Here is a 26,254-nt window from a genome sequence, read left to right as displayed (position 1 = left end):
CTATCCAGTTCTACCATAGAGGGCCACAAACCACAGGGTAACTATCCAGTTCTACCATAGAGGGCCACAACCCACAGGGTAACTATCCAGTTCTACCATAGAGGGCCAAAAACCACAGGGTAACTATCCAGTTCTACCATAGAGGGCCACAAACCACAGGGTAACTATCCAGTTCTACCATAGAGGGCCACAAACCACAAGGTAACTATCCAGTTCTACCATAGAGGGCCACAACCCACAGGGTAACTATCCAGTTCTACCATAGAGGGCCACAACCCACAGGGTAATTATCCAGTTCTACCATAGAGGGCCACAAACCACAAGGTAACTATCCAGTTCTACCATAGAGGGCCACAAACCGCAGGGTAATTATCCAGTTCTACCATAGAGGGCCAAAAACCACAGGGTAATTATTCAGTTCTACCATAGAGGGCCACAACCCACAGGGTAATTATCCAGTTCTACCATAGAGGGCCACAAACCACAGGGTAATTATTCAGTACCAATTAATCCAATCCAAACTAAACTAAAAAAACAAGTAATATGCAATAAACATTTTTTTTTATTTTGACATAAAGTAATATAGATATACACTGTTATTTTCTATGTACTGAAAAAGTGTAGAAATACTTACTAATATTTGCATATATTTCCCGTGGGGATTTATTTTGTTTTTGTATGTCTGCATTTAGTTCAGATCAAGTGTTAGTTTTTCTTCTCAAAATTAAATTAAATTACAAAAAAGTTTTTTTTTTTGGTGACCAGGCTATTTGATAAAACTTTATTGCTGGATGCATATCACTCACCACCATTAGCTTACCAATAATACTACATGTATCACACTACTGTAGAATACTTTATTTTCGCCAGAATATATTTTCGCCAATTTTGCTAAAGGGATGATTCCATGAAAATAAAATCCAGTGAATATACTTTTTTTCCTATATTTCACATTAAACTCATCAAAAATCAGTGAAAATAAATTCCATACAAAACACGAAAATAAATTCCAGCGAAAATAAAGTATTCCACAGTATATAGCAGCCATCCACTTAATTTAGTTTCAAGTGGTATTCAAAATGGCTGCCTCCATATATTAAATATCAGTAAATAAATAACATTTATTTAAATTACTATCACTTGTACACATCAGCTGTCTGAGTATTCAGACACTAGAACATAATAGGGAAGGTCATCGCTTTGGTCACCTCTAAATTACACTATAATTATATGAGTGTATAATAGATCACTAATAATGATTTTGGTAAGATATTTCTATCCCAAAAAGTAACGAAATTACCTGAAAAATAGTGATCCTATATGTTTTGAAAGTTTCTACAAAATTACATTAAAAAATATGACATATTTAACTTTGTAAATGATACTGCACAATTGGTAATGATGGCATGGGGTACCATCGGAAACTTGGGGGAGAAGAAGACAGACATAATCTACAGGAGAAATTTCAGCATAATGTATTTCAAAACTAAATGAAGATAAAAAAAATGATATATACAGTGGTTCTACTTTTTCCTGGGTTTTGGGTGCTTAATCCCTCAGGCAAAATTGAATGTCATGATAATGAATGACATAACCTGTAGGTTTTTTTTTAGTAAGTAAGTAAGTAAATATATCAAATCTATGAAACAAAAGGTACATACTGTTATCAAATTTGACTGCAAATTTTCAATCATAGAAAATATACAATTTATTAAATTATTGTATATAGGATAATAGTTATTCATGTTAATTTACATAATTACATACATAATATTCATGAACTATAGACTGTGTTATGTAGACGAAGCAGCTTATATGCATACCATTTAGCCAGTCTAAGATACATTATTCAGTTTGTGTATGTAAGAGGTATATGACTGCACATTGAAAATTGTAATCAGAACTTTAAATTAATATCTCAAATTATCATTATTTTATTATTGAAAACCTGCTGACATAGAGGTACTCACATTATGCATGCACAAAGAATGATGACATCACTTGTATAGAAATGCAAAGAATGATGACATCAGCAGCACTAAAATACAGAGAATGATGACATCACTTGTATTGGAGCACAAAAAATGATTACATCACTTGTATTGAAATGCAAAGAATGATGACATCAACAGCACTAAAACACAAAGAACGATGACATCACTTGTATTGAAATGCAAAGAATGACATTACTTGTATTGAAATAAAATAATTGATGACATCATTTTATGAAAATACAAGGAGTGATGACCACTAAACCACATCAGTCACTCGTCCATTCGCAATGTAAATGATTTAATAAATGTACAGTAATATTTAATTGAATAAAACTAATTCCTTTCTTATTCTATTTTGTCATATAAGATTATGTTCAGAGACCAGTGACTGTAAAACTTCGCTCATTATGGGTTGGCACATCATTTGTTATTGTTTAAATAATGCAATTTACGATACTGTACTGATTATTTTTTTTTTGGCAAAATGTTAATATTTTAAACTGTGATTTAAAAAAGAACTTTGGTGCAACATAGAAAACAATTCATAGGTGCACAGCACCATACAATAAAATAAACTTGGAAAAATCCCATGTTGTTATGAAAATAAATGCAAGATCAGACACTGTTACAAATTGTGTTATAAATCAATCAGGGGATAATTGAGAATGCCCCGGTCCCTTCACTTCTTGTACTTGTAATAACACATGAATATTCAGCTTTCATGTGTTCCCTTTTGTACAAGTTCTGTGAACTAAATGTTGTAAACTGCAAGACAACTTAACGTGTTAGATAAAACCACAGCAAAATTCAAGATGTGATCATGTGCCAAAAATATGTATTTTTGACGTAAAAAATGGCGACTATTAAAAAAAAAAAAAGCCAGGTTAGCAAAGAAACAACCCAGGTAACATGGAATTAATGCTCTACACATATAAAATGTAGGCAAATATGGCTGCCATTTTAAATCCGATAAAAAAATAAATAAATAGCAGCATATGTGTGACCATTATGTATCAACTATATACTGTAAAATACCTTATTTTAGCTGGAATTAATTTTCGCTGAAGAGACCTTTTGGGTGTTTTGTATGGAATTTATTTTCACTGATTTTTGCGAGTTGTATGTAAAATATAGGAAAAAAGGTACATTCACTGAATTTTATTTTCACTGAATTTCCTTCAGCGAAAATTTAAAAATTAATTCCAAGCGAAAATAAAGCTCTTTACAGTACTATGATAATGCAATGGACAAATGGACGGAACTCTATCTATAAGCCCCAATATTTTTTTCATTACCGATAATTAACATCTACAAAACTGTGATTACTTAATTGCAGCTGAATTTAATTTCCACTGAAAACATGCCTCTTATCACAATGCTACATACAACTTTACACTAAACATAAAGATACTATGCAAGTAAAAAAATAGAAATCTATACAAATATTAATAAACTATTAAAATTAAAAATGTTAAAAATAGTAACATTGTAAAAACGGAGGCTGTTTTCAATCACGGATGGCAAAGTTCAAATCCTATCAGAGGTTCGACAGCCGAAGTGAATCAACTTAATCCAGTGCCACACACTCAATGGAGAGGTCAACACCACTGGCAGACTTATTCACTAATGCAACTTTGGAAAAAACATGTAAAGTCTGCATTAATAATCAGTGCATTCAATTACCATAAAACCATGATAGGAATTTTCACATAGACCTCTCACATTCATTTGCACTCCCCAACATGAATTATGGTCTCCATGGCTACACGTCCTATATATTTAGTTTACATTTTGCTTATTAAAATGTAGTGAGTTTCACAAGTGACATTCTATGTCTTGAATTGTTTTAAAAGAACCACAGTAAAACTGTTGAAACCTTGTCGGTAGATATCTAAATCTAGTAAAACCATGGCAACAACTAGATGCTGCCAAATGGTATGAACAGTACTTATCAAAATAAAACATCTACACCCTTGTATTGAGTTTGTGAACAGTACGTGCCAGAATGAGACATTTGTCAGATCATTTGTTAAAGTGACTGCTGCATGATTTTCTTGTTCTGTCCATTGCACTACATAAAAACAGTGTTGTATATATTTATTAAAGGAAACATCAGTCCAAACAACATAATGACCCCTAAAGAAAAAGCTCCACAAATGTAGGAGAATGCAATTTACAGTTTTTTTTATATATCAGTTTTCATTCTCTAGATATTCAATTTTTCATCGGTATTATGTAATCAGCCATCTTGATTCTCAAGCAAAGGATTATGGGTAAAACCTCTGCAAAGTTGCAGTTGAGTCAAAGCACATATACAACTCAAAATTTGATATCATCAAAAAACCTGTCAATCAGCAAGCTGCCCTCTGATTGGTCTGAATGTTAGACATTAGGGTTGAGTATCCAATCAGGCGTAAACCTGTAAGAAGCTTTGCATTGACTCCAAGGTTGTTGAATCAGTTCTGGAGTATGCGCCAGTCAAACCTTGGGTTTGGACCATGAGTTAGCGTAGGAAAAGGAGTTTGGACCAAATCCCATATACCAGCTGTCTTGATCTCTTCCAGGGTACACACACCGCAATATGGAACCTGGAAACATAAAATAAATACTTTTTGTTTTCCAAAAGACATACACACATCTAATATTCTACTAAAACCTTATAACAATATAAATCAGTTTATTTTTTATGCTAATATGTTTTACAATTTGAATTTATTCAAGCGAATTAAATTTTGTAAAGATTTCAACCTTTTCACTGCCAGTTCTTTCTTTTCATCACAAATTCACAAAATAGTTCTGTTTATAGTCTGCACTTTCCTTCAGAATTTTGAGACAAAAATAGCCAAATTTTTTGAGTAAAAACTGAAATTTGACTCAAATTTTATCTGCGGACTCCCAAATTAGGGTTGATATTCAAAAATATTGAAGAATATAAAGAAAAAGTGCAGAGAAATTTGGACGAGAAAGTTTGGTAGTGAAAAGGTTAAAAATTTGAAATGAAATACAGCCACAAAATTTACCGGATCCTTTGACTTGAGAAATACACAAATGCCTGCTGAGAAGCTGATGGGACAGCCACAGTGGGACAGCCTCAGTGGGACAGCCACAAGACTTGTTTTTTTTTTGCTCATCAAATGGTGTCCCATTTTTTCCATTCATCAAGTCTACTGTTTTAAATACCATGGTCAGGGGAGCAGTGAACGGGAAGATGGGAGAAAAGATGGCCATGAGAGGGGAAAAAAAAACAGTCCTGTGACTCTCTTTCTTATCCCCTCTCTCTCAATGAGATCATAGTGGGGCACAGTAATTATCATCGACCTTGTGAGGCTACAAATGGAGGAGGTGGTTCAAATCTACCTTTTGTACAATTCCTGTAAAGTCAGCTGGGTTTCTCGGTGATAGACCTTGTAACTGCCTACCACATCCATCCAATGTACCTGCATGTCCCACCATCATAATATGACCACCTAGAAAAATATAAATACAACATTTTAATAATCCTTCTTACTTTTTTAAATAAATGAACTAAATTTTCTATTCTGGGTGGGGGGGGGGACATCACAGAACGTTGGTTGTGCGTAATCATTCCATATTTAGAATTCGCATTTCCTTATATGGTAGGATGTAAATACCCGTAAAAATACCACAAAATTACGGCACGCTGTAACTTATGTCGTTATGGTGACAGATGTATAATAAGAATATTTATTCCCCTTGTAAATACAATTTATTTGTTTATTAATTTTGGAAGTCATGTTGCTAGGCATATTAGATGATGTACATGTCTACAACAGTTTCAGTCTGACACGATTACCAAATATTATCTACTATATATCATGTTTTTCAGATGTTTTTTTCTAGTTTGTTCAAACTGTTTTAAAACTTCACACTTACCCGTATGCTCACAAAGTTTTAAAACATTCTGTGTAAATGTGTGACTTCGTCTGTAATAATGGTCACATTTCTCTTTCGGATCCAACAGCTTTGCAGCAACAAAAGGCTTGTAATCTATATCGACTCTAAGTCCAAAGGCAGCCATCTCAGCAGGAGTCATCCAACTAGGGACTCCAACTGGACTCCATGCCAACCACTCAAACAGACCAGGATCTACTCGAATTTTAAGCGAGCTCTCAGCACTCATTCCTGAAAGCAAAGTGACTCAATCAGTTCAATTCTATTTATTTCTCACTCAGATCAACATGCAAAGAGTTCAACTACAGATCTGCTTGCTAGCTTTGGGTCCTTCCAAAGACAAAACATGAAAGAAAGATTCTGTACACTTCAGTGGATATCTTTGAAAATGTGACATCTCAGTTTTACGACATGCATGCAGCAGATAGGAACAACTCATATCATGGTTCCTTCTATCACCATCCATTATTAGCATCACATGACTTGCATATGTCCGTTTATTCTTACCTTGAAGAATGGCATCCGCCGTCTGTACACATCGAAGTGCCGGTGATGAAAACACATGTGTTATCTTGATGCCTTCCTCCTTCATTGCCTCACCTACAAAATAAGACACACATGGTACAACTGAAGAGCTCAGGTTTAGTAGCTCATGGTCTATATGTGGCTCATATTGCTTAAAAACAACCAACCTTGTCTTTGGGGCAGTAACCTGGATTTGAGATATGGTTTTTGAATACGTGTAATTTTAATGCCGAGGCAAATGCCCCCCCCCCCTTGACACAATAAAGAAGTTGAGGTCATATCCGAGCACACGCCCAGGGGGGCTTTTTCTACACAAAAAATTATTTTTTATTCGTTGACTGTGGTTGTATTAACAGTCGACTTTCTTTAAGTCTGTTGTAATGCTTATAAAAATTCATTAAATATAATTGTTAATTGCATACAATAAGGGGCAAACGCGAAATAGCTGTGACAGCAAAATAGGTATTTCGCATTCAGGGAATCCATAACTGGGGCCTGCAATTTTGCAATGTCACGTCGAAGACTGCCAATTTTTTTACCATCTACCGCTATTGCATTTCTGTCATGAAAAATATTCTTCTGTCATTGGATAAAAAAAAACTTCCTATCAAGCCCACCGCAATATCCATATAGTGAGACATTCCAACCGCCGGAACTTGCTGAATGATAACTTTCACCATGATTGACAAGCATCGAGTATGATAAGAAAGCAATGTCACGATTTGACCTTTATGATGAAATACTATTAGTAATGTCATTCTTAGCCAATCAGTAAAGCAGATGCATGAAGGTCAAAGATGATTGCCAAACTGTAAACAAAAGCATCGTGTGCCATCGCAGCAGAGCGACCTCATTTTTCTTGTCTTTTTATTGTGATTAGACATGAATGATAAGTGCCAAACTGACAGACTGCGAAATCCGTGGATTAAAAGTGCTAAGTCCAAATTGTTTGGGACGATATCGACGAACTTCAGGAAGAAGTTGTAGGGATTTTGTTCGACAGCTACAGTGACGCCGACCTGGACTTTGAGCGTTTTGAGTTTGACAAAGATGGCAATGAACATACAAATAAAGAGAAGCTTTTTCAAACAGCTATGAATTTTTTTAATTTTTACTGTGTAAATTTGTAAATTATTATTCATCTTGTATGACAGTTGATTCGTAATTTGTCGAGACCGGAAATCATTTTACGCAGTTTAACCCTTGACATTTTAATTCATTTTGAGTTCACGCTTATTGGGCGTGTTTGTTGGCGGGAAAATTCTAATTCAAATGATTTCTCACTGTCGATTTTTATTATTTCTGGTTTGTTTGTCACATTTATAAGCAATACATTAGTTTTGTTTTAGTTCTAATGTTGCATATTATTCATTTATTTCCGTTGCATGTTTTCATTTGCCGTTCTATTCCCTGTCGCAGTTTAATCTGCGTGTTGTCAATTTTCGTGAATTTTCGTTTCGTTTTCGCCCACCCCTATTTTTGGCAATTTTCCATGTTCAGGACCCTGGGCTTATACCCGGATAAATACGGTATATGGTATTTGAAAGCATGGACATGATGCAAAACGCAAAAACAAGTCTTCGTGCTTACTCCCTTTCAACCACATCCTGGTTTCTATTTGCATTTAATGTCTTTGTGTCAGTCATCATGTTAATTGGGTGTGCGAACATTATTATTTTTTACCCAAATTTGAATTTCAATTTTGGCTCAACTTCCTAGCAGGAATACAATGCCTAATTTATCTAAGAGTGGTGTGGTTCATAACAACCAATCTCGCATATAAACAATGCAAGAGGAACAAGAGATAATTACAACATAATTAAATTACCTGTTAGTCTTGCTTGGAACAAACCAATCTCTGTTATGGGGGAATCCCGACTGAAGGACTTAACACCACCTTGTCTATTAGGCACTGTTTGTGGCATGTTTAAATTCTTCCTTATATATTTACCTAATTAAAAGAAAGTGACGAACATCTATGAAAGATACAAGTCATTGTTGATGACATAGTCCCTGTTAGTATTTGCCTGAATTATACATTTGGGAAAGTGACGAACATCTATGAAAGATACAAGTCATTGTTGATGACATAGTCCCTGTTAGTATTTGCCTGAATTACACATTTGGGATACAAATGAAAATTTGATAGAAACAAAAAAATTGATATGCATATGAACAACTTCATGTCTTGCCTTTGTATGAAATAGAGTCAGTAACCCGTCAGTGTAAAATAGTTTATTTTTACTGAAAGATGATTCAATGAAAATAAAATCCAGTGAATATAGCTTTTCTTTCTGTATTTATTTCATCTGAAATCAGTAAAAATAAATTCCGAACAAAACAGTCAAAATGTCATTTCAGAAACAATGAATTCGAGCTAAAATAAAGAATCTTACAGTACGTTTCAGACTACATCAGACAGTGACTAACAAACGTTTTTTGAAGGCTAAATATTTTGGGGTAGGATTTTTCGGCAATAGAAAATTGTGTCAATTTGGTCTAAAATTGTCAAATTATAGAAGAGTTATTAAAAATTTGACAAAACGTTAGGTGGGAGCAAAAATGGCACTTAAATATTAACACTGACATTTAAAACCTTAAATTGTTATGATTTAAAAAAAATCTGACAACATGGCTTATTGTTACTTCAGTGAAATATTTACTGTGAAAAATTGATTTCTTGTGAAATTAGAGTACAGTACATAACGTACCTGTTCCATCAAAACAGAGTTGCAGCCATTGCTGACCGAATGTCACATCAACTCGTTCTGCATGACGAAATAAAAACAAGTTCCTTGGTTCTGTCTTTGTTGGTTCAGAAGTGCTTACAGCATTCACTTTCTTTTGTTTATTTACCTATTGGCATAAAATACATAGTCCCCATGAGTATATACAGGCAAGGGTGGATAAATTTAAGGGCATGGTTCTACTTGATAATAACAGAATTGTTCACAAAATAAACAAATTTATGTCCATCGTATTATTGCATCGTACATCAAAGATACTGTACAATACACTAGCATTTAATACACTCAGATGTAAACTCTGGTATTTTGTGTATAACCTTATAATTATATCCAAAGAGACAAAAAAAAAAGAAAATTTTATAACTTCCATTTGCATATTGAACGATGGGGTCAAAAAGAAGACAACCAAAGTATAATATAATAAAAATTATTCTAGTGCTTAGTACCAACGGTTACAGAGCTAGGAATATATTAGAGGTATTATGGAGTTATCACAGGGAATACTATAAAGTAGGCAGAAAACCAGAATGGTGATCATAGCAACTAACCGATACTGCCTTCTTGTATACTTAGTGGTATTCTTGTGATAACAATAATATCATACATTTATGTACATCTTCTTTCTACTTTTTATTATTATTAAAATAATTTATGGAGAGATTATAAAATGATAATGAAAAATGTTTTGTGCTACGCTAACTTTTGTGTGAGTTATAAGATTCTACCACGCACTATGGCACTTCTGCATACAATGTAAACAAAGGAAAGTGTAACGTCAATAACCTGGAACGTGTAAATGTTGGCGACGTAGTTTACCCTGTATAAGAGAAAATTAAAACTTTCAAATGAGTGTTGACATGGTTTTTGAACAATAACGAGAAGTCAAAATATCACTTTTTACCAAAAATTGCAAAAATATTAATCAAAATTAGAGAATTAAAGATATCATCACGAAATGAACAAATCTCAGAAAGGTCAACATGTACGTGTAGCATCTATATATGTAATATCAAAGCAATTGGACTTACGGTTTCTAACAAGAAGTTGAAAATATCACTTTTTACCAAAAATGACAAAAATATTCACCAAAATTAGAGAATTGAAGATATCATCATGAAATGAACAAATCTAATAGAGGTCTACCCAAGGTACATGTACACCAAGTATCAACCCATTCAGTCAAAAAGGTAAAAAGTTGACACGAACGACGGACGTCGACGGACAATCACTCATATGATTAGCTCCGCTCGACAAGGTCGACAGTGGAGCTAAAAAAAATGAAAACACAGATCATTAAAAATTCACAGAACTGATATATGACATGAGAAAGTGATCAAAAGTCTTACTTTTGCATATATTGGTTCATTTTGTTTAAATAATCCTTCTGAAGATACATATTTACTACCCCTTGATTCATCCGAGCCAAACGGAGCATCTTCTATGTGATTACTTGATGATTGATTTGTTTGGTTTGTAGCATGTGATTTTGTACATGTGAGAGGCAGGAATCTGAAGAACAATAAAAACACATGATACTATAAACAAGCAGCCAGTCGGCTGAGATAGCTCCGCTGTTAGCAATGTACATTTCAATTAAAGAACAGAAGACATCATTAAAAAATGAACAATATGTCTAGTATCAAAAGCAATGGGACTTGCTGTTTTCAACAAGAATTCAAAAATATCACTTTTCACCAACAATGACAAAAATAATCATCAAAATTAGATAATTGAAGATATCGCCACGGAATTAACAAATCTGAAAGAGGTCCACATGTAGTACCTATATATGTAATATAAAAACAATCAGACTTGCGGTTTTCAACAAGAAGTCGAAAATATCACTTTTTACCAAAAATGACAAAAATATTAAGCAAAATTAGAGAATTGAAGATATCATTACAAAATGAACAAATCTGAGAGAGGTCCACATATATTTTCTATATATGTAATATCAAAGCAATTGGACTTACCGTTTTTAACAAGAAGTCGAAAAGATCACTTTTTACCAAAAATGACAAAAATATTCACCAAAATTAAAGAATTAAAGATATCATTACAAAATGAACAAATCTGAGAGAGGTCCACATGTAGTACCTATATATGTAATATCAAAGCAATTGGACTTACGGTTTTTAACAAGAAGTTGAAAATATCACTTTTTACCAAAAATGACAACAATTTTCACCAAAATTAGAGAATTAAAGATATTATTACAAAATGAACAAATCTGAGAGAGGTCTACCCAAGGTACATATACACCAAGTATCAAAGCATTCAGGCTTGTAGTTTTCAAGAAGAAGTCGAAAAAGTAAAACATTGACACGGACGACGACGGACAATCACTCATATGATAAGCTCCGCTCGACAAAGTCGACAGCGGAGCTAAAAGTTAGATGTAATAAATGACATTTTAGTGAGTTAGACAACAACACCCATTTGATGTACCTTCATTTCAGCAGATGAACATTGCAAAAACTAGTTCTGTTCTCTACATGTTGATAGCATTTTATAATTGCACTCCAGTCAGTCCAGTGTAGTACTGGTCCATAATGGACACACTCCATATCAGTCCAGTGTAGTACTGGTCCATAATGGAGGCACTCCATGTCAGTCCAGTGTAGTACTGGTCCATAATGGAGGCACTCCATGTCAGTCCAGTGCAGTACTGGTCATAATGGACACACTCCATGTCAGTCCAGTGTAGTACTGGTCCATAATGGAGGCACTCCATGTCAGTCCAGTGTAGTACTGGTCCATAATGGAGGCACTCCATGTCAATCCAGTGTAGTACTGGTCCATAATGGAGGCACTCCATGTCAGTTCAGTGTAGTACTGGTCCATAATGGACACACTCCATGTCAGTCCAGTGTAGTACTGGTCCATAATGGAGGCACTCCATGTCAGTCCAGTGTAGTACTGATCCATAATGGACACACTCCATGTCAGTCCAGAGTAGTACTGGTCCATAATGGACACACTCCATATCAGTCCAGTGCAGTACTGGTCATAATGGACACACTCCATGTCAGTCCAGTGTAGTACTGGTCCATAATGGAGGCACTCCATGTCAGTCCAGTGTAGTACTGGTCCATAATGGAGGCACTCCATGTCAATCCAGTGTAGTACTGGTCCATAATGGAGGCACTCCATGTCAGTTCAGTGTAGTACTGGTCCATAATGGACACACTCCATGTCAGTCCAGTGTAGTACTGGTCCATAATGGAGGCACTCCATGTCAGTCCAGTGTAGTACTGATCCATAATGGACACACTCCATGTCAGTCCAGAGTAGTACTGGTCCATAATGGACACACTCCATATCAGTCCAGTGTAGTACTGGTCCATAATGGACACACTCCATGTCAGTCCAATGTAGTACTGATCCATAATGGACACACTCCATGTCAGTCCAGTGTAGTACTGGTCCATAATGGAGACACTCCATGTCAGTCCAGTGTAGTACTGGTCCATAATGGAGACACCCCATGTCAGTCCAGCGTAGTACTGGACCATAATGAAGACACCCCATGTCAGTCCAGTGTAGTACTGGTCCATAATGGAGACACTATGTCAGTCCAGTGTAGTACTGGTCCATAATGGATACACCCCATGTCAGTCCAGTGTAGTACTGGTCTATAATGGAGCCACTCCATGTCAGTCCAGTGTAGTATTGGTCTATAATGGAGACACTCCATGTCAGTCCAGTGTAGTACTGGTCTATAATGGAGACACTCCATGTCATTCTATTGTAGTACTGGTCCATAATGAAAACACTCCATATCAGTCCAGTGTAGTACTGATCCATAATGAAAACACTCCATATCAGTTCAGTGTAGTACTGTTCCATAATGGAGACACTCCATGTCAGTCCAGTGTAGTACTGATCCATAATGGAGACACTCCATGTCAGTCCAGTGTTGTACTGGTCTATAATGGAGACACTCCATGTCAGTCCAGTGCAGTACTGGTCTATAATGGAGACACTCCATGCCATTCTATTGTAGTACTGGTCCATAATGAAAACACTCCATATCAGTCCAGTGTAGTACTGATCCATAATGAAAACACTCCATATCAGTCCAGTGTAGTACTGATCCATAATGAAAACACTCCATATCAGTCCAGTGTAGTACTGGTTCATAATGGAGACACTCCATATCAGTCCAGTGTAGTACTGATCCATAATGGAGAAACTCCATGTCAGTCCAGTGTAGTACTGGTCTATAATGGAGACACTCCATGTCAGTCCAGTGTAGTACTGACCCATAATGGAGACACTCCATGTCAGTCCAGTGTTGTACTGGTCTATAATGGAGACACTCCATGTCATTATATTGCAGTACTGGTCCATAATGAAAACACTCCATATCAGTCCAATGTAGTACTGATCCATAATGAAAACACTCCATATCAGTCCAGTGTAGTACTGGTTCATAATGGAGAAACTCCATGTCAGTCCAGTGTAGTACTGGTTCATAATGGAGAAACTCCATGTCAGTCCAGTGTAGTACTGGTCTAGACTATAATGGAGACACTCCATGTCAGTCCAGTGTAGTACTGGTCTAGACTATAATGGAGACACTCCATGTCAGTCCAGTGTAGTACTGATCCATAATAGAGACACTCCATGTCAGTCCAGTGTTGTACTGGTCTATAATGGAGACACTCCATGTCAGTCCAGTGCAGTACTGGTCTATAATGGAGACACTCCATGTCATTCTATTGTAGTACTGGTCCATAATGAAAACACTCCATATCAGTCCAGTGTAGTACTGATCCATAATGAAAACACTCCATATCAGTCCAGTGTAGTACTGGTTCATAATGGAGACACTCCATATCAGTCCAGTGTAGTACTGATCCATAATGGAGAAACTCCATGTCAGTCCAGTGTAGTACTGGTCTATAATGGAGACACTCCATGTCAGTCCAGTGCAGTACTGACCCATAATGGAGACACTCCATGTCAGTCCAGTGTTGTACTGGTCTATAATGGAGACACTCCAAGTCAGTCCAGTGTAGTACTGGTCCATAATGGAGACACTCCATGTCAGTCCAGTGTTGTACTGGGCTATAATGGAGACACTCCAAGTCAGTCCAGTGCAGTACTGGTCTATAATGGAGAAACTCCATGTCAGTCCAGTGTAGTACTGGTCCATAATGGAGACACTCCATGTCAGTCCAGTGTTGTACTGGGCTATAATGGAGACACTCCAAGTCAGTCCAGTGCAGTACTGGTTCATAATGGAAACACTTCATGTCAGTCCAGTGTAGTACTGGTCTATAATGAAAACACTCCATATCAGTCCAGTGTAGTACTGATCCATAATGAAAACACTCCATATCAGTCCAGTGTAGTACTGATCCATAATGGAGAAACTCCATGTCAGTCCAGTGCAGTACTGGTCTATAATGGAGACACTCCATGTTATTCTATTGTAGTACTGGTCCATAATGAAAACACTCCAAGTCAGTCCAGTGTAGTACTGGTTCATAATGGAGACACTCCATGTCAGTCCAGTGTAGTACTGGTCCATAATGGAAACACTCCATGTCAGTCCAGTGTAGTACTGGTCCATAATGGAGACACTGCGTGTACATTTAGGCTATATAATTATATCCAATATCCAAAAAATATCTAGGTAATATAACATGAAAATAAAACAAATGAGATGAAGATTATACAACCCTAACGATTCAATAATTCTGACAGCAGTATCAGTATAAGATGTAAATTCTCTATACGTATCTTACCTGTGCAACGTCCATGTATCCGACTGTGAAGACTTCTCAGTGTAGTTACCAGGAAAGAGTCCTGAACATCCTGTTAACCATGATGTACCTTTAAACCAGCCATCTGTGCTGTTTGTGTATTCGTCACTTGACATAAATATGTAATCATCGTTTATTAACTCTAACTCATCTGAATTTCTTGGCATATGTGGGTATAGAACTCTTAGTACCTGTAAAATAAACAGTGTTGTTTTTTTATGTTTAATGAGAACCGCAACAAAGTAATCATCCTTGCTTTACTGGTAGTATACATATTCACGTTAATGACAGAATATGTCTATGTTCCAATAGGTCTCAGTTTAATAATTCAGTATACAATAAATCAATATTTAGTTCATGCATGTTTCTACTAGAGAAACAAACTATACTGTATACTTCATTAATACCATCACAAAGAACTGTTAGGCAAACAAAATCAATACAATGTCACATGGGGTGAGGGGCTAATATTGAATAAATATCACATAAGAAGGGCTAATTTTGGATAAATGACCCATTGGGTGAGGAGCTAATATTGAATAAATATCACATAAGAAGGGCTAATTTTGGATAAATGACCCATTGGGTGAGGAGCTAATATTGAATAAATATCACATGAGAATGGCTAATTTTGGATAAATGACCCATTGGGTGAGGAGCTAATATTGAATAAATATCACATGAGAAGGGCTAATTTTGGATAAATGACCCATTGGGTGAGGAGCTAATATTGAATAAATATCACATGAGAAGGGCTAATTTTGGATAAATGACCCATTGGGTGAGGAGCTAATATTGGATAAATATCACATGAGAAGGGCCAATTTTGGATAAATGACCCATTGGGTGAGGAGCTAATATTGAATAAATATCACATGAGAAGGGCTAATTTTGGATAAATGACCCATTGGGTGAGGAGCTAATATTGAATAAATATCACATGAGAAGGGCTAATTTTGGATAAATGACCCATTGGGTGAGGAGCTAATATTGAATAAATATCACATGAGAATGGCTAATTTTGGATAAATGACCCATTGGATGAGGGGCTAATATTGAATAAATATCACATGAGAAGGGCTAATTTTGGATAAATGACCCATTGGGTGAGGAGCTAATATTGGATAAATATCACATGAGAAGGGCCAATTTTGGATAAATGACCCATTGGGTGAGGAGCTAATATTGAATAAATATCACATGAGAAGGGCTAATTTTGGATAAATGACCCATTGGGTGAGGAGCTAATATTGAATAAATATCACATGAGAAGGGCTAATTTTGGAAAAATGACCCATTGGGTGAGGAGCTAATATTGAATAAATATCACATGAGAATGGCTAATTTTGGATAAATGACCCATTGGGTGAGGAGCTAATATTGAATAAATATCACATGAGAAGGGCTAATTTTGGATAAATGACCCATTGGGTGAGGAGCTAATATTGAATAAATATCACATGAGAAGGGCTAATTTTGGATAAATGACCCATTGGGTGAGGAGCTAATATTGAATAAATATCACATGAGAATGGCTAATTTTGGATAAATGACCCATTGGGTGAGGGGCTAATATTGAATAAATATCACATGAGAAGGGCTAATTTTGGATAAATGACCCATTGGGTGAGGAGCTAATATTGAATAAATATCACATGAGAAGGGCTAATTTTGGATAAATGACCCATTGGGTGAGGGGCTAATATTGAATAAATATCACATGAGAATGGCTAATTTTGGATAAATGACCCATTGGATGAGGGGCTAATATTGAATAAATATCACATGAGAAGGGCTAATTTTGGATAAATGACCCATTGGGTGAGGAGCTAATATTGGATAAATATCACATGAGAAGGGCCAATTTTGGATAAATGACCCATTGGGTGAGGAGCTAATATTGAATAAATATCACATGAGAAGGGCTAATTTTGGATAAATGACCCATTGGGTGAGGAGCTAATATTGAATAAATATCACATGAGAAGGGCTAATTTTGGAAAAATGACCCATTGGGTGAGGAGCTAATATTGAATAAATATCACATGAGAATGGCTAATTTTGGATAAATGACCCATTGGGTGAGGAGCTAATATTGAATAAATATCACATGAGAAGGGCTAATTTTGGATAAATGACCCATTGGGTGAGGAGCTAATATTGAATAAATATCACATGAGAAGGGCTAATTTTGGATAAATGACCCATTGGGTGAGGAGCTAATATTGAATAAATATCACATGAGAATGGCTAATTTTGGATAAATGACCCATTGGGTGAGGGGCTAATATTGAATAAATATCACATGAGAAGGGCTAATTTTGGATAAATGACCCATGGGGTGAGGGGCTAATATTGAATAAATATCACATGAGAAGGGCTATATTTGGATAAATGACCCATGGGGTGAGGGGCTAATATTGGATAAATATCACATGAGAAGGGCTATATTTGGATAAATGACCCATGGGGTGAGGAGCTAATATTGAATAAATATCACATAAGAAGGGCTAATTTTGGATAAATGACCCATTGGGTGAGGGGCTAATATTGAATAAATATCACATGAGAAGGGCTAATTTTGGATAAATGACCCATGGGGTGAGGGGCTAATATTGAATAAATATCACATGAGAAGGGCTATATTTGGATAAATGACCCATGGGGTGAGGGGCTAATATTGGATAAATATCACATGAGAAGGGCTAATTTTGGATAAATGACCTATGGGGTGAGGAGCTAATATTGAATAAATATCACATAAGAAGGGCTAATTTTGGATAAATGACCCATTGGGTGAGGGGCTAATATTGAATAAATATCACATGAGAAGGGCTAATTTTGGATAAATGATCAATGGGGCGAGGAGCTAATATTGAATAAATATCACATAAGAAGGGCAAATTTTGGATAAATGACCCATTGGGTGAGGGGCTAATATTGATAAATATCACATGAGAAGGGCTAATTTTAGAAACATGACCCATGGGGTGAGGAGCTAATATTGAATAAATATCACATAAGAAGGGCAAATTTTAGATAAATGACCTATGGGGTGAGGAGCTAATATTGAATAAATATCACATGAGAAGGGCTAATTTTGGATAAATGACCCATGGGGTGAGGAGCTAATATTGAATAAATATCACATGAGAAGGGCTAATTTTAGATAAATGACCCATGGGGTGAGGGGCTAATATTGAATAAATATCACATAAGAATGGCTAATTTTAGATAAATGACCCATGGGGTGAGGGGCTAATATTGAATAAATATCACATGAGAAGGGCTAATTTTAGATAAATGACCTATTGGGTGAGGAGCTAATATTGAATAAATATCACATGAGAAGGGCTAATTTTAGATAAATGACCCATTGGGTGAGGAGCTAATATTGAATAAATATCACATAAGAAGGGCTATATTTGGATAAATGACCAATGGGGTGAGGGGCTAATATTGAATAAATATCACATAAGAAGGGCTAATTTTGGATAAATGACCCATGGGATGTGTCAGACAAAGGTACAAGATAAATCCTTACCTCTGCTTTTACAGTTCTTGGATCACGAGAATAGAGTCTGAATTGCCACCTAGCAGGTGTTTTGAGGTTGATATCTTTTGCTAACAATGTCAATGCTTTATAATGTCTTTCATGAAATTGATATGCAAGGGTAAGATGTAACTGTTTCTTGTGAGGATCAATCTGCGCTTCTAAAATACAAAATATAATTAATGGGTCATAAGTCATAACAAAAATAGATTAGCTTCTGGTTGCTTGTGCGACAGTTCTAAGGCCAGACTTTTTTTATTCCTTGTTTCTAGAGTTCTTATAAGTAAATTAATTTTGAGGAGGGCGGAAAAAAAATAAAATTAATTCTTTTTTTCCATCAGATTTGTGTGATTCTCAAAGAATTGTGAGTGAGATCATTGATCGGAGAGAAGAAAATTTTATTCCATGTATAACCTGGTTGGCAATTAATGAGGGATTCCTCGGTTTTTGATGACAGATTTACACGATGTGTCACCACAAAACATGCCGCCGTCAACCAACGCGCATAAAGTATATTTCTTGGCGAGACATCGGTACTTTGATCTTGGTACTCGTATGAAAATGCAACTTAGATTTGTTAGACAGCGGGCGAAAAAAAAAAAGGAAAATAAAAATAATTTTTTTCAGCACTTTTGCACTCACAAGAAATTACGCTGAAATAATTTTTTTTTTTTTTTTTTCATTTTCGGGTCCTATTCATTCGGCGGGTTCACGAAACAAGGGATAATAAAAGTCTGGTCTAAAGGCCGATCTGGAATGTTTTTTGGGTTGTTTCGAAACAAAAAAAAAGTCAAAGTAAGCTTAGAAAAAAACTCCTGTGTGCCAAGAGTATTGGAGACACATTAAAATTAATTCAAAACTTTAAAAGATGAGACTTTCAAAAGAAGAAGCTTAGCAACTAGTATTTGTCTGCTATTTGAAATGGACAACATGACAAATTTATAATACTTACAAATACATTTTATTTTTCATTCGTGATTTCTAGTCTAATTAATTCCAGAGCACCCCTGGGATGAATTCAATTTAAATCTGATTTTTTTACATATCAGAAATAGACTAATAATAACTGGATAATCAACATGCATGTTTTTTAACATAAAACTAATCATGGCTGTGGATTACCCCAATGAACCAAATGAATTATTATGCAAATTAATCAATTATTATGCATACATTTAGGTCTGTGTATTGTTTCAGGGCACACATGTACCAAGTTTCATTATAATGTAAAGATTAATCATTAAAAAATTGGTCAAAACCTAAATATGACAAATGATTATGCAAATTAGATATTTATTATAGATGTATACAAACCCAAAACTAATTAGATCATCGCATTGTCTTAGAGTATATATGTACCAAGATATATACTTAATATAAGATGATAAATACTTGAGATATAGATGGAAAAGCTGAAAAATGATTAATTATGCAAATTAGGTAATTAATATGCAAATATTATTAATCTAAAACTAGTCAGGTCTTTGCATTGTGCTATGACATATATGCACCAAGTTTCATTGAAATGTGATGATTAGTACTTGAGATAAAGACGGGAAAGTTTTAAAAAATTTGCAAATTAGGGAATTAATATGGCATAGGATTTTTACTCAAAAATAATCAGGTCTGTGCATGCATAGTCCTAAATCACCTTTGTAACAAGTTTCATTGAAATGTAATGATTAGTACTTAAAATATCAAAAACTGAAAATTTACTACATGTAATTACTAATGCAAATTGAGTAATTAATATTTAAATATTAACCTGAAACCAGTCAGGCTTTGTCCTATGATATCTATGTATCAAGTTTTATTGAAATGCTGTGATTAGAACTTGTGATATCAGTTATGCAAATTAGGTAAGTAATATGCACAAATTTTTAGCCCAAACTAATCAAATGTGTGCATCTACGTAAAAGTTAATATATTGTGACTTAACAAAGAAATGTTTGCGAAGCTTTGATTTAGTAAAGTAAAGTAAATATTAATATAAATTAATATATAAACCTTCCCCCTTTACTAACCTAAGATTACAGCTTAAGAAAAAAAACCCTGCTGACCGTTGATAATAATATTAACCCTTCATACTGTTCTTCATTCAGAAGAAGAAAGCACCATACTTGTGGCATAAGAGCCCTATCACTACTTGTCTTCGACTTGTAGTCATACGGCCCTTACTTACCCAGTACATCAATTCTAACAGTGGAAAATGAAAACTATTGTATATACTGTGGAATACTTTATTTTCGCTGGAATTAATTTTTGCTGAAAAGTTTTTTTGGGGCGTTCTTTATGGAATTTATTTTCACTGATTTTTGATGCGTTGAATGTGAAATATAGGGAAAATAGTATATTCGCTGGATTTTATTTTCACGGAATCATCCCTTCAGCGAAAATAGCGAAAATAAATTCCAAGCGAAAATAAAGTATTCTACAGTATTCCAAACTTACTCGCTGATTTAGTGGCTTCCACAGCAAAATCCTGGCAAACTTTTCTCATGAATGCAGTGTGTTTATCATCAACGAACAAGCCCAGATAATTCGGAGAATCGAAGTATTCTAATTTGATTGTATCCGGACTGATTGACTGATTCATTTCAACTGCTCTCTGTAGTGCTTGTTCTAGGTGTGCCACATTGTTGTCGTTGCACTATAAAGATTTTAATAAAAAAACAAGTAATGAAGGTTATTGAAGGTCTAGTAAGTTAGAATACAACTTCTACAAATAAATACAGTCACACATCAATAATGGTATCAAATCTGCCATTATATACAGGTCACTTTACATGTAAATTGTATTGGGACTGCCCAAAGGTAGTCACATTAGACAGGTGGTCTTTATATACAGGTCACTTTACATGTAAATTGTATTGGGACTGCCCAAAGGTAGTCACATTAGACAGGTGGTCTTTATATACAGGTCACTTTACGTATAAATTGTATTGGGACTGCTCAAAGTTGGCCACTATAAGCAGGTGGTCTTTATATACAGGTCACTTCACGTATAAATTGTATTGGGACTGCTCAAAGTTGGTCACTATAAGAAGGTGGTCTTTATATACAGGTCACTTCACGTATAAATTGTATTGGGACTGCTCAAAGTTGGTCACTATAAGAAGGTGGTCTTTATATACAGGTCACTTTACATGTAAATTGTATTAGGACTGCCCAAAGGCGGTCACAATAGGCAGGTGGTCTTTATATACAGGTCACTTTACATGTAAATTGTATTGGGACTGCCCAAAGGTAGTCACATTAGACAGGTGGTCTTTATATACAGGTCACTTTACGTATAAATTGTATTGGGACTGCTCAAAGTTGGCCACTATAAGCAGGTGGTCTTTATATACAGGTCACTTCACGTATAAATTGTATTGGGACTGCTCAAAGTTGGTCACTATAAGAAGGTGGTCTTTATATACAGGTCACTTTACATGTAAATTGTATTAGGACTGCCCAAAGGCGGTCACAATAGGCAGGTGGTCTTTATATACAGGTCACTTTACATGTAAATTGTATTGGGACTGCCCAAAGGAGGTCACTATAAGCAGGTGGTCTTTATATACAGATCACTTTATATTGTAAATTGTATTGGGACTGCCCAAAGGCAGTCACTATAGGCAGGTGGTCATTATATAGAGGTCAGTTTACATGTAAATTGTATTGGGACTACCAAAAGGCGTTCACATTAGACAGGTGGTCTTTATATACAGGTCACTTTACATATAAATTGTATTGGGACTGCCAAAAGGTGGTCACTATAAGCAAGTGGTCTTTATATACAGGTCAGTTTACATGTAAATTGTATTGGGACTGCCCAAAGTTGGTCACTATAAGCAGGTGGTCTTTATATACAGGTCACTTTACATGTAAATTGTATTGGAACTGCCGAAATGTATTCACTATAGGCAGGTGGTTTTTATATACAGGTCAGTTTATACGTAAATTGCATTAGGACTGCCCAAAGGCGGTCACTATAGGCAGGAGGTATTTACATACAGGTCAGTTTACATGTAAATTGTATTGGAACTGCCCAGAGACGGTCACTATAGGCAGGTGGTCTTTATATACAGGTCAGAATATATGTAAATTTTATTGGGACTGCCCAAAGGTGGTCACTATACACAGGTGGTCATTATATACAGGTCACATTAAATGTAAATTGTATTGGGACTGCCCGAAGGCGGTCACTATAGACAGGTGGTCATTATATACAGGTCACTTTATATGTAAATTGTATTGGAACTGCCAAAAGGTGGTCACATTAGACAGGTGCTCTTTATATACAGGTCAGTTTACATGTAAATTGTATTGGAACTGCCAAAAATTGGTCACTATAAGCAGGTGGTCTTTATGTACAGCTCATTTTACATGTAAATTGTATTGGGACTGCCAAAAGGTGGTCGCATTAGACAGGTGGTCTTTACATACAGGTCAGTTTACATGTAAATTGTATTGGGTGTGCCCAAAGTTGGCCACTATAAGCAGGTGGTCTTTATATACAGGTCATTTTACAAGTAAATTGTATTGGAACTGCCAAAATGTGGTCAATATAGGCAGGTGGTCTCTATATATAGGTCAGTTTACATGTAAATAGCTTTGTGACTGCCCAAAGGTGGTCAATATAGATAGTAGGTCTTTATATACAGGTCACTTTACATGTAAATTGTATTGGAACTGCCCAAAGTTGGTCACTATAAGCAAGTGGTCTTTATATACAGGTCATTTTACAAGTAAATTGTATTGGAACTGCCCAAAGGTGGTCACTATAAGCAGGTGGTCTTTATATACAGGTCAGTTTACATCAGTCACTATTAGCAGGTGGTCTTTATATACAGGTCAGTTTACATCAGTCACTATTAACAGGTGGATTGTATTTAGTAGTTGTTACTAATACAGGTTTGACCATACAAATAATAAGCTTTACTAACCAGAAAGAATGAACATAATGTGACGTGTGGAAATATATTATGTGCACCATTTCTACCACACTGTGCCAGTGTTTTTTCCCAGAAGTCCTGGAGCTGGAGTCCAAGTTGTCCTGATGGGCAAGCATAAAGCACATAATCTCTTGGCAAGTGTTGGTCTAATAAAGGGTCATGCACATGTGAAAGTAACCTGTCAATAGAAATCATTCTGGTTAGTATAGTTACCATCATTTTACATTTTTGAAAGGCAAGTTTAGCATTTTTGAAGTAAAATATTAAAAATGTTGAAGTTTCAAAAATGCCTATTGTATCTAAAATGCCATTATGCAAGCCATTTCAGTTCAAATTAAGTCTCAGAAATGCAAAAGATTTTCAATCTATAATCTATAATAATATACTATACTATACACCGATCTATACTCCTGCTGTACTGTTTTTGTGCATACTTTACGGCATCCTCGTAATAACCTCATATTATTATTAGTACCATATTTGCTCTATTAGACGAGCATCTCTAATAGAAGCATACACAAACCATTAAATGTATTATATACTGGATAATTAAACTGTGTATCATTTCTACCATAAACATATTTCATATACATGTGCTTCTAATAGAGCAAATAAAATACATGCTAACTACAGAAAATTAAAAAATGAAATTGTAATTACGCCCAAAGATTGGAATATTTGAATCAAAATTATCAATGCCTGACAAAAGCTTTTAAGGCTGAACGATGTAATTTTGTTATCAAAGATGTTTATATTTCCATGTAGATTCAAATAAGTCTGTATGTGGATGAGTTGTAACATGATTTTTGGCCCCATGTGTTCCGATTCACTTGTTTTGAGTACTCCAGTCAATGGAGTGCGCCCTCATTTCTAATGTGTTCGTAATTGGCTAATTATGAATGAAACAGCTCGGCTAATCACCTAATCAGATAGTGAAATTGACATCACTAACCATCATTCTAGTAGGTCACTAGGATGTTGGGAATTCTCATTTTTAGCATTTATTTCTTGCAATCTATGTGTATTTTTCTGGGGGGGGGGGGGTAATTCTAGTGTGTGAACTACAACATTTAATCCCCTTCTGTGGCCACTTTTGATTAGTTAACGTTTGGACACTAAAGATTCATATTATGTGATATAAAAACTAATTCAGGTGCCCAAAAGTTTTTTTCAGAATTTAAAAAAAAAAATCAATAGAAAATTTTAGCAAAGTTTAAGAAATTCCTGTCCCAAAAACTTGTTGGCAACACCTAACCTTGCCCAGTCGGCAAAAATAAATTCCAGGAACAAAAAAAAATATTTTCCCAAATTTGATTACATATTCACTATTAGGAAAAAGCCCAAGGACATTCTTGACTATCCAGAATAAATATGATAGTTAAATCTTAACCATAGTATCTTTGCTATTTTGTTTTAAGTACTTCCTCAAAATGAAGTACTCATATGACCTACATGTGAATTCTATTCTGATAAAATTAGGCGGGCTTCAACTCATTTTGAAGTTCAAATGAATCAGACTGCTCCCTCAAGTGTGCAAGCTCATTGCTATGCATTATCACAGTTACCATGCTGATTGGTTAGAATGAAGTCATGTGACCATGATTATTATATAATATTGATTCACATTAAAGTGGGTCATTTATATATTTGCCGTCACTATTCCATTCTAATTTACTTATTATCAGTGACATATAAGTTAATTATTAAAGCAACTACTTCAATTGGAATTAAAAACAGGATAATTCAGACAAATTGTATACTTACTAAGTAAGTAATATATTATTATATAGCAGTTACTGTAAAGGGATTAATTATTCACTGGGTTTTACTTATTTTGCTTATTTCGCTGAATTTAAAACCAACTAAATATGACTGAAATGGTAAATCAGCGAAATTTAAACCCAGTGAAAATTAGTCATTTTACAGTATTATAAAGACTTGTAAATTGTATTGGGCAGGTGGTCTTTATATACAGGTCACTTTACATGTAAATTGTATTGGGACTGCCCAAAGTTGGTCACTATAAGCAAATGGTCTTTATATATGGGTTAATTATTCACTGGGTTTTAATTTTGCTTATTTCGCTGACTGGTAAATGCGCTAAATTAAAACCCAGTGAATATGTAAAATTGAGCATAGAACACATTATCTAAATGATAAAACCGTGAATTTAAAACGCACTGAATATGACTGAAATGGTAAATCAGCGAAATTTAAACCCAGTGAAAATTAGTCATTTTACAGTACTATAAAGACATAGGTTACAGCATGCCATAAATCCAAACTTTTAACGCATGGCATTCACCTTTTGTCCTCATCAGGAAATAGAAATACCAAATATTAAATGATCACCTGATATTTCAATGATCGAGAGGTGTACTAAATACCATCAACTTGCTCAGTTCTCAGCAATGTACATCAAGCTGTTGGATCAGGAAGATGTAGTCAAACCTGCGTATAGCGACCCCTCCATTGACTTCATTGAATCTTTATAGTGATTGGATTATTTAATAATCACTACATTTGACATATTTGTCCAGAAAATAAGGAGATGGTATTGATGTACCAGATACATTCATTGGAGTTATTGAAAATCAAGTCAAACAATTTGGATTCTAAAAATGCATTATCAACAAAATTGTAATTTTATTATTTTAAACTGTAAACATTGGTCACATAAAATAAGTCTTTATACAGAAATGGTCACTTTAGCAAGGTAAACTTTATATAAAGATGGTCTTTATTGGCAGGTGGTCTTTGTATAGAGGTGATCACTATATGCAGGTGGTCTTTGTATAGAGGTGATCAG

The 26,254-nt window shown here is 35.1% G+C and overlaps 1 protein-coding gene across 1 annotated transcript in view; it reads right to left on the bottom strand.

The window, feature by feature from the left end:
- Positions 1–1,452: 1,452 nt before the first annotated feature.
- The window catches only part of LOC102804181 (ubiquitin-associated and SH3 domain-containing protein B-like), a 44,389-nt gene continuing 19,587 nt past the window's right edge, over positions 1,453–26,254 (bottom strand). The window contains exons 3-13 of the mRNA XM_085499149.1: positions 23,437–23,623; positions 20,957–21,155; positions 18,497–18,666; positions 14,935–15,143; positions 10,525–10,687; positions 9,143–9,287; positions 8,260–8,382; positions 6,414–6,506; positions 5,889–6,137; positions 5,352–5,461; positions 1,453–4,582 (exon numbers count right to left, since the gene is read on the bottom strand). Coding sequence (XP_085355275.1) covers positions 4,451–4,582; positions 5,352–5,461; positions 5,889–6,137; positions 6,414–6,506; positions 8,260–8,382; positions 9,143–9,287; positions 10,525–10,687; positions 14,935–15,143; positions 18,497–18,666; positions 20,957–21,155; positions 23,437–23,623 — 1,780 coding nt within the window. The 3' untranslated portion in view covers positions 1,453–4,450. The remainder of the gene's footprint in view (positions 4,583–5,351; positions 5,462–5,888; positions 6,138–6,413; positions 6,507–8,259; positions 8,383–9,142; positions 9,288–10,524; positions 10,688–14,934; positions 15,144–18,496; positions 18,667–20,956; positions 21,156–23,436; positions 23,624–26,254) is intronic.

This window comes from Saccoglossus kowalevskii, chromosome 5, assembly GCF_978046115.1.
Source record: "Saccoglossus kowalevskii chromosome 5, keSacKowa6.1, whole genome shotgun sequence".
In the NCBI taxonomy this organism is placed as follows: Eukaryota; Metazoa; Hemichordata; class Enteropneusta; family Harrimaniidae; genus Saccoglossus; species Saccoglossus kowalevskii.
The sequence above is the reverse complement of the archived record's forward strand: the minus strand, read 5'-3'. Positions and strand labels throughout refer to the sequence as shown.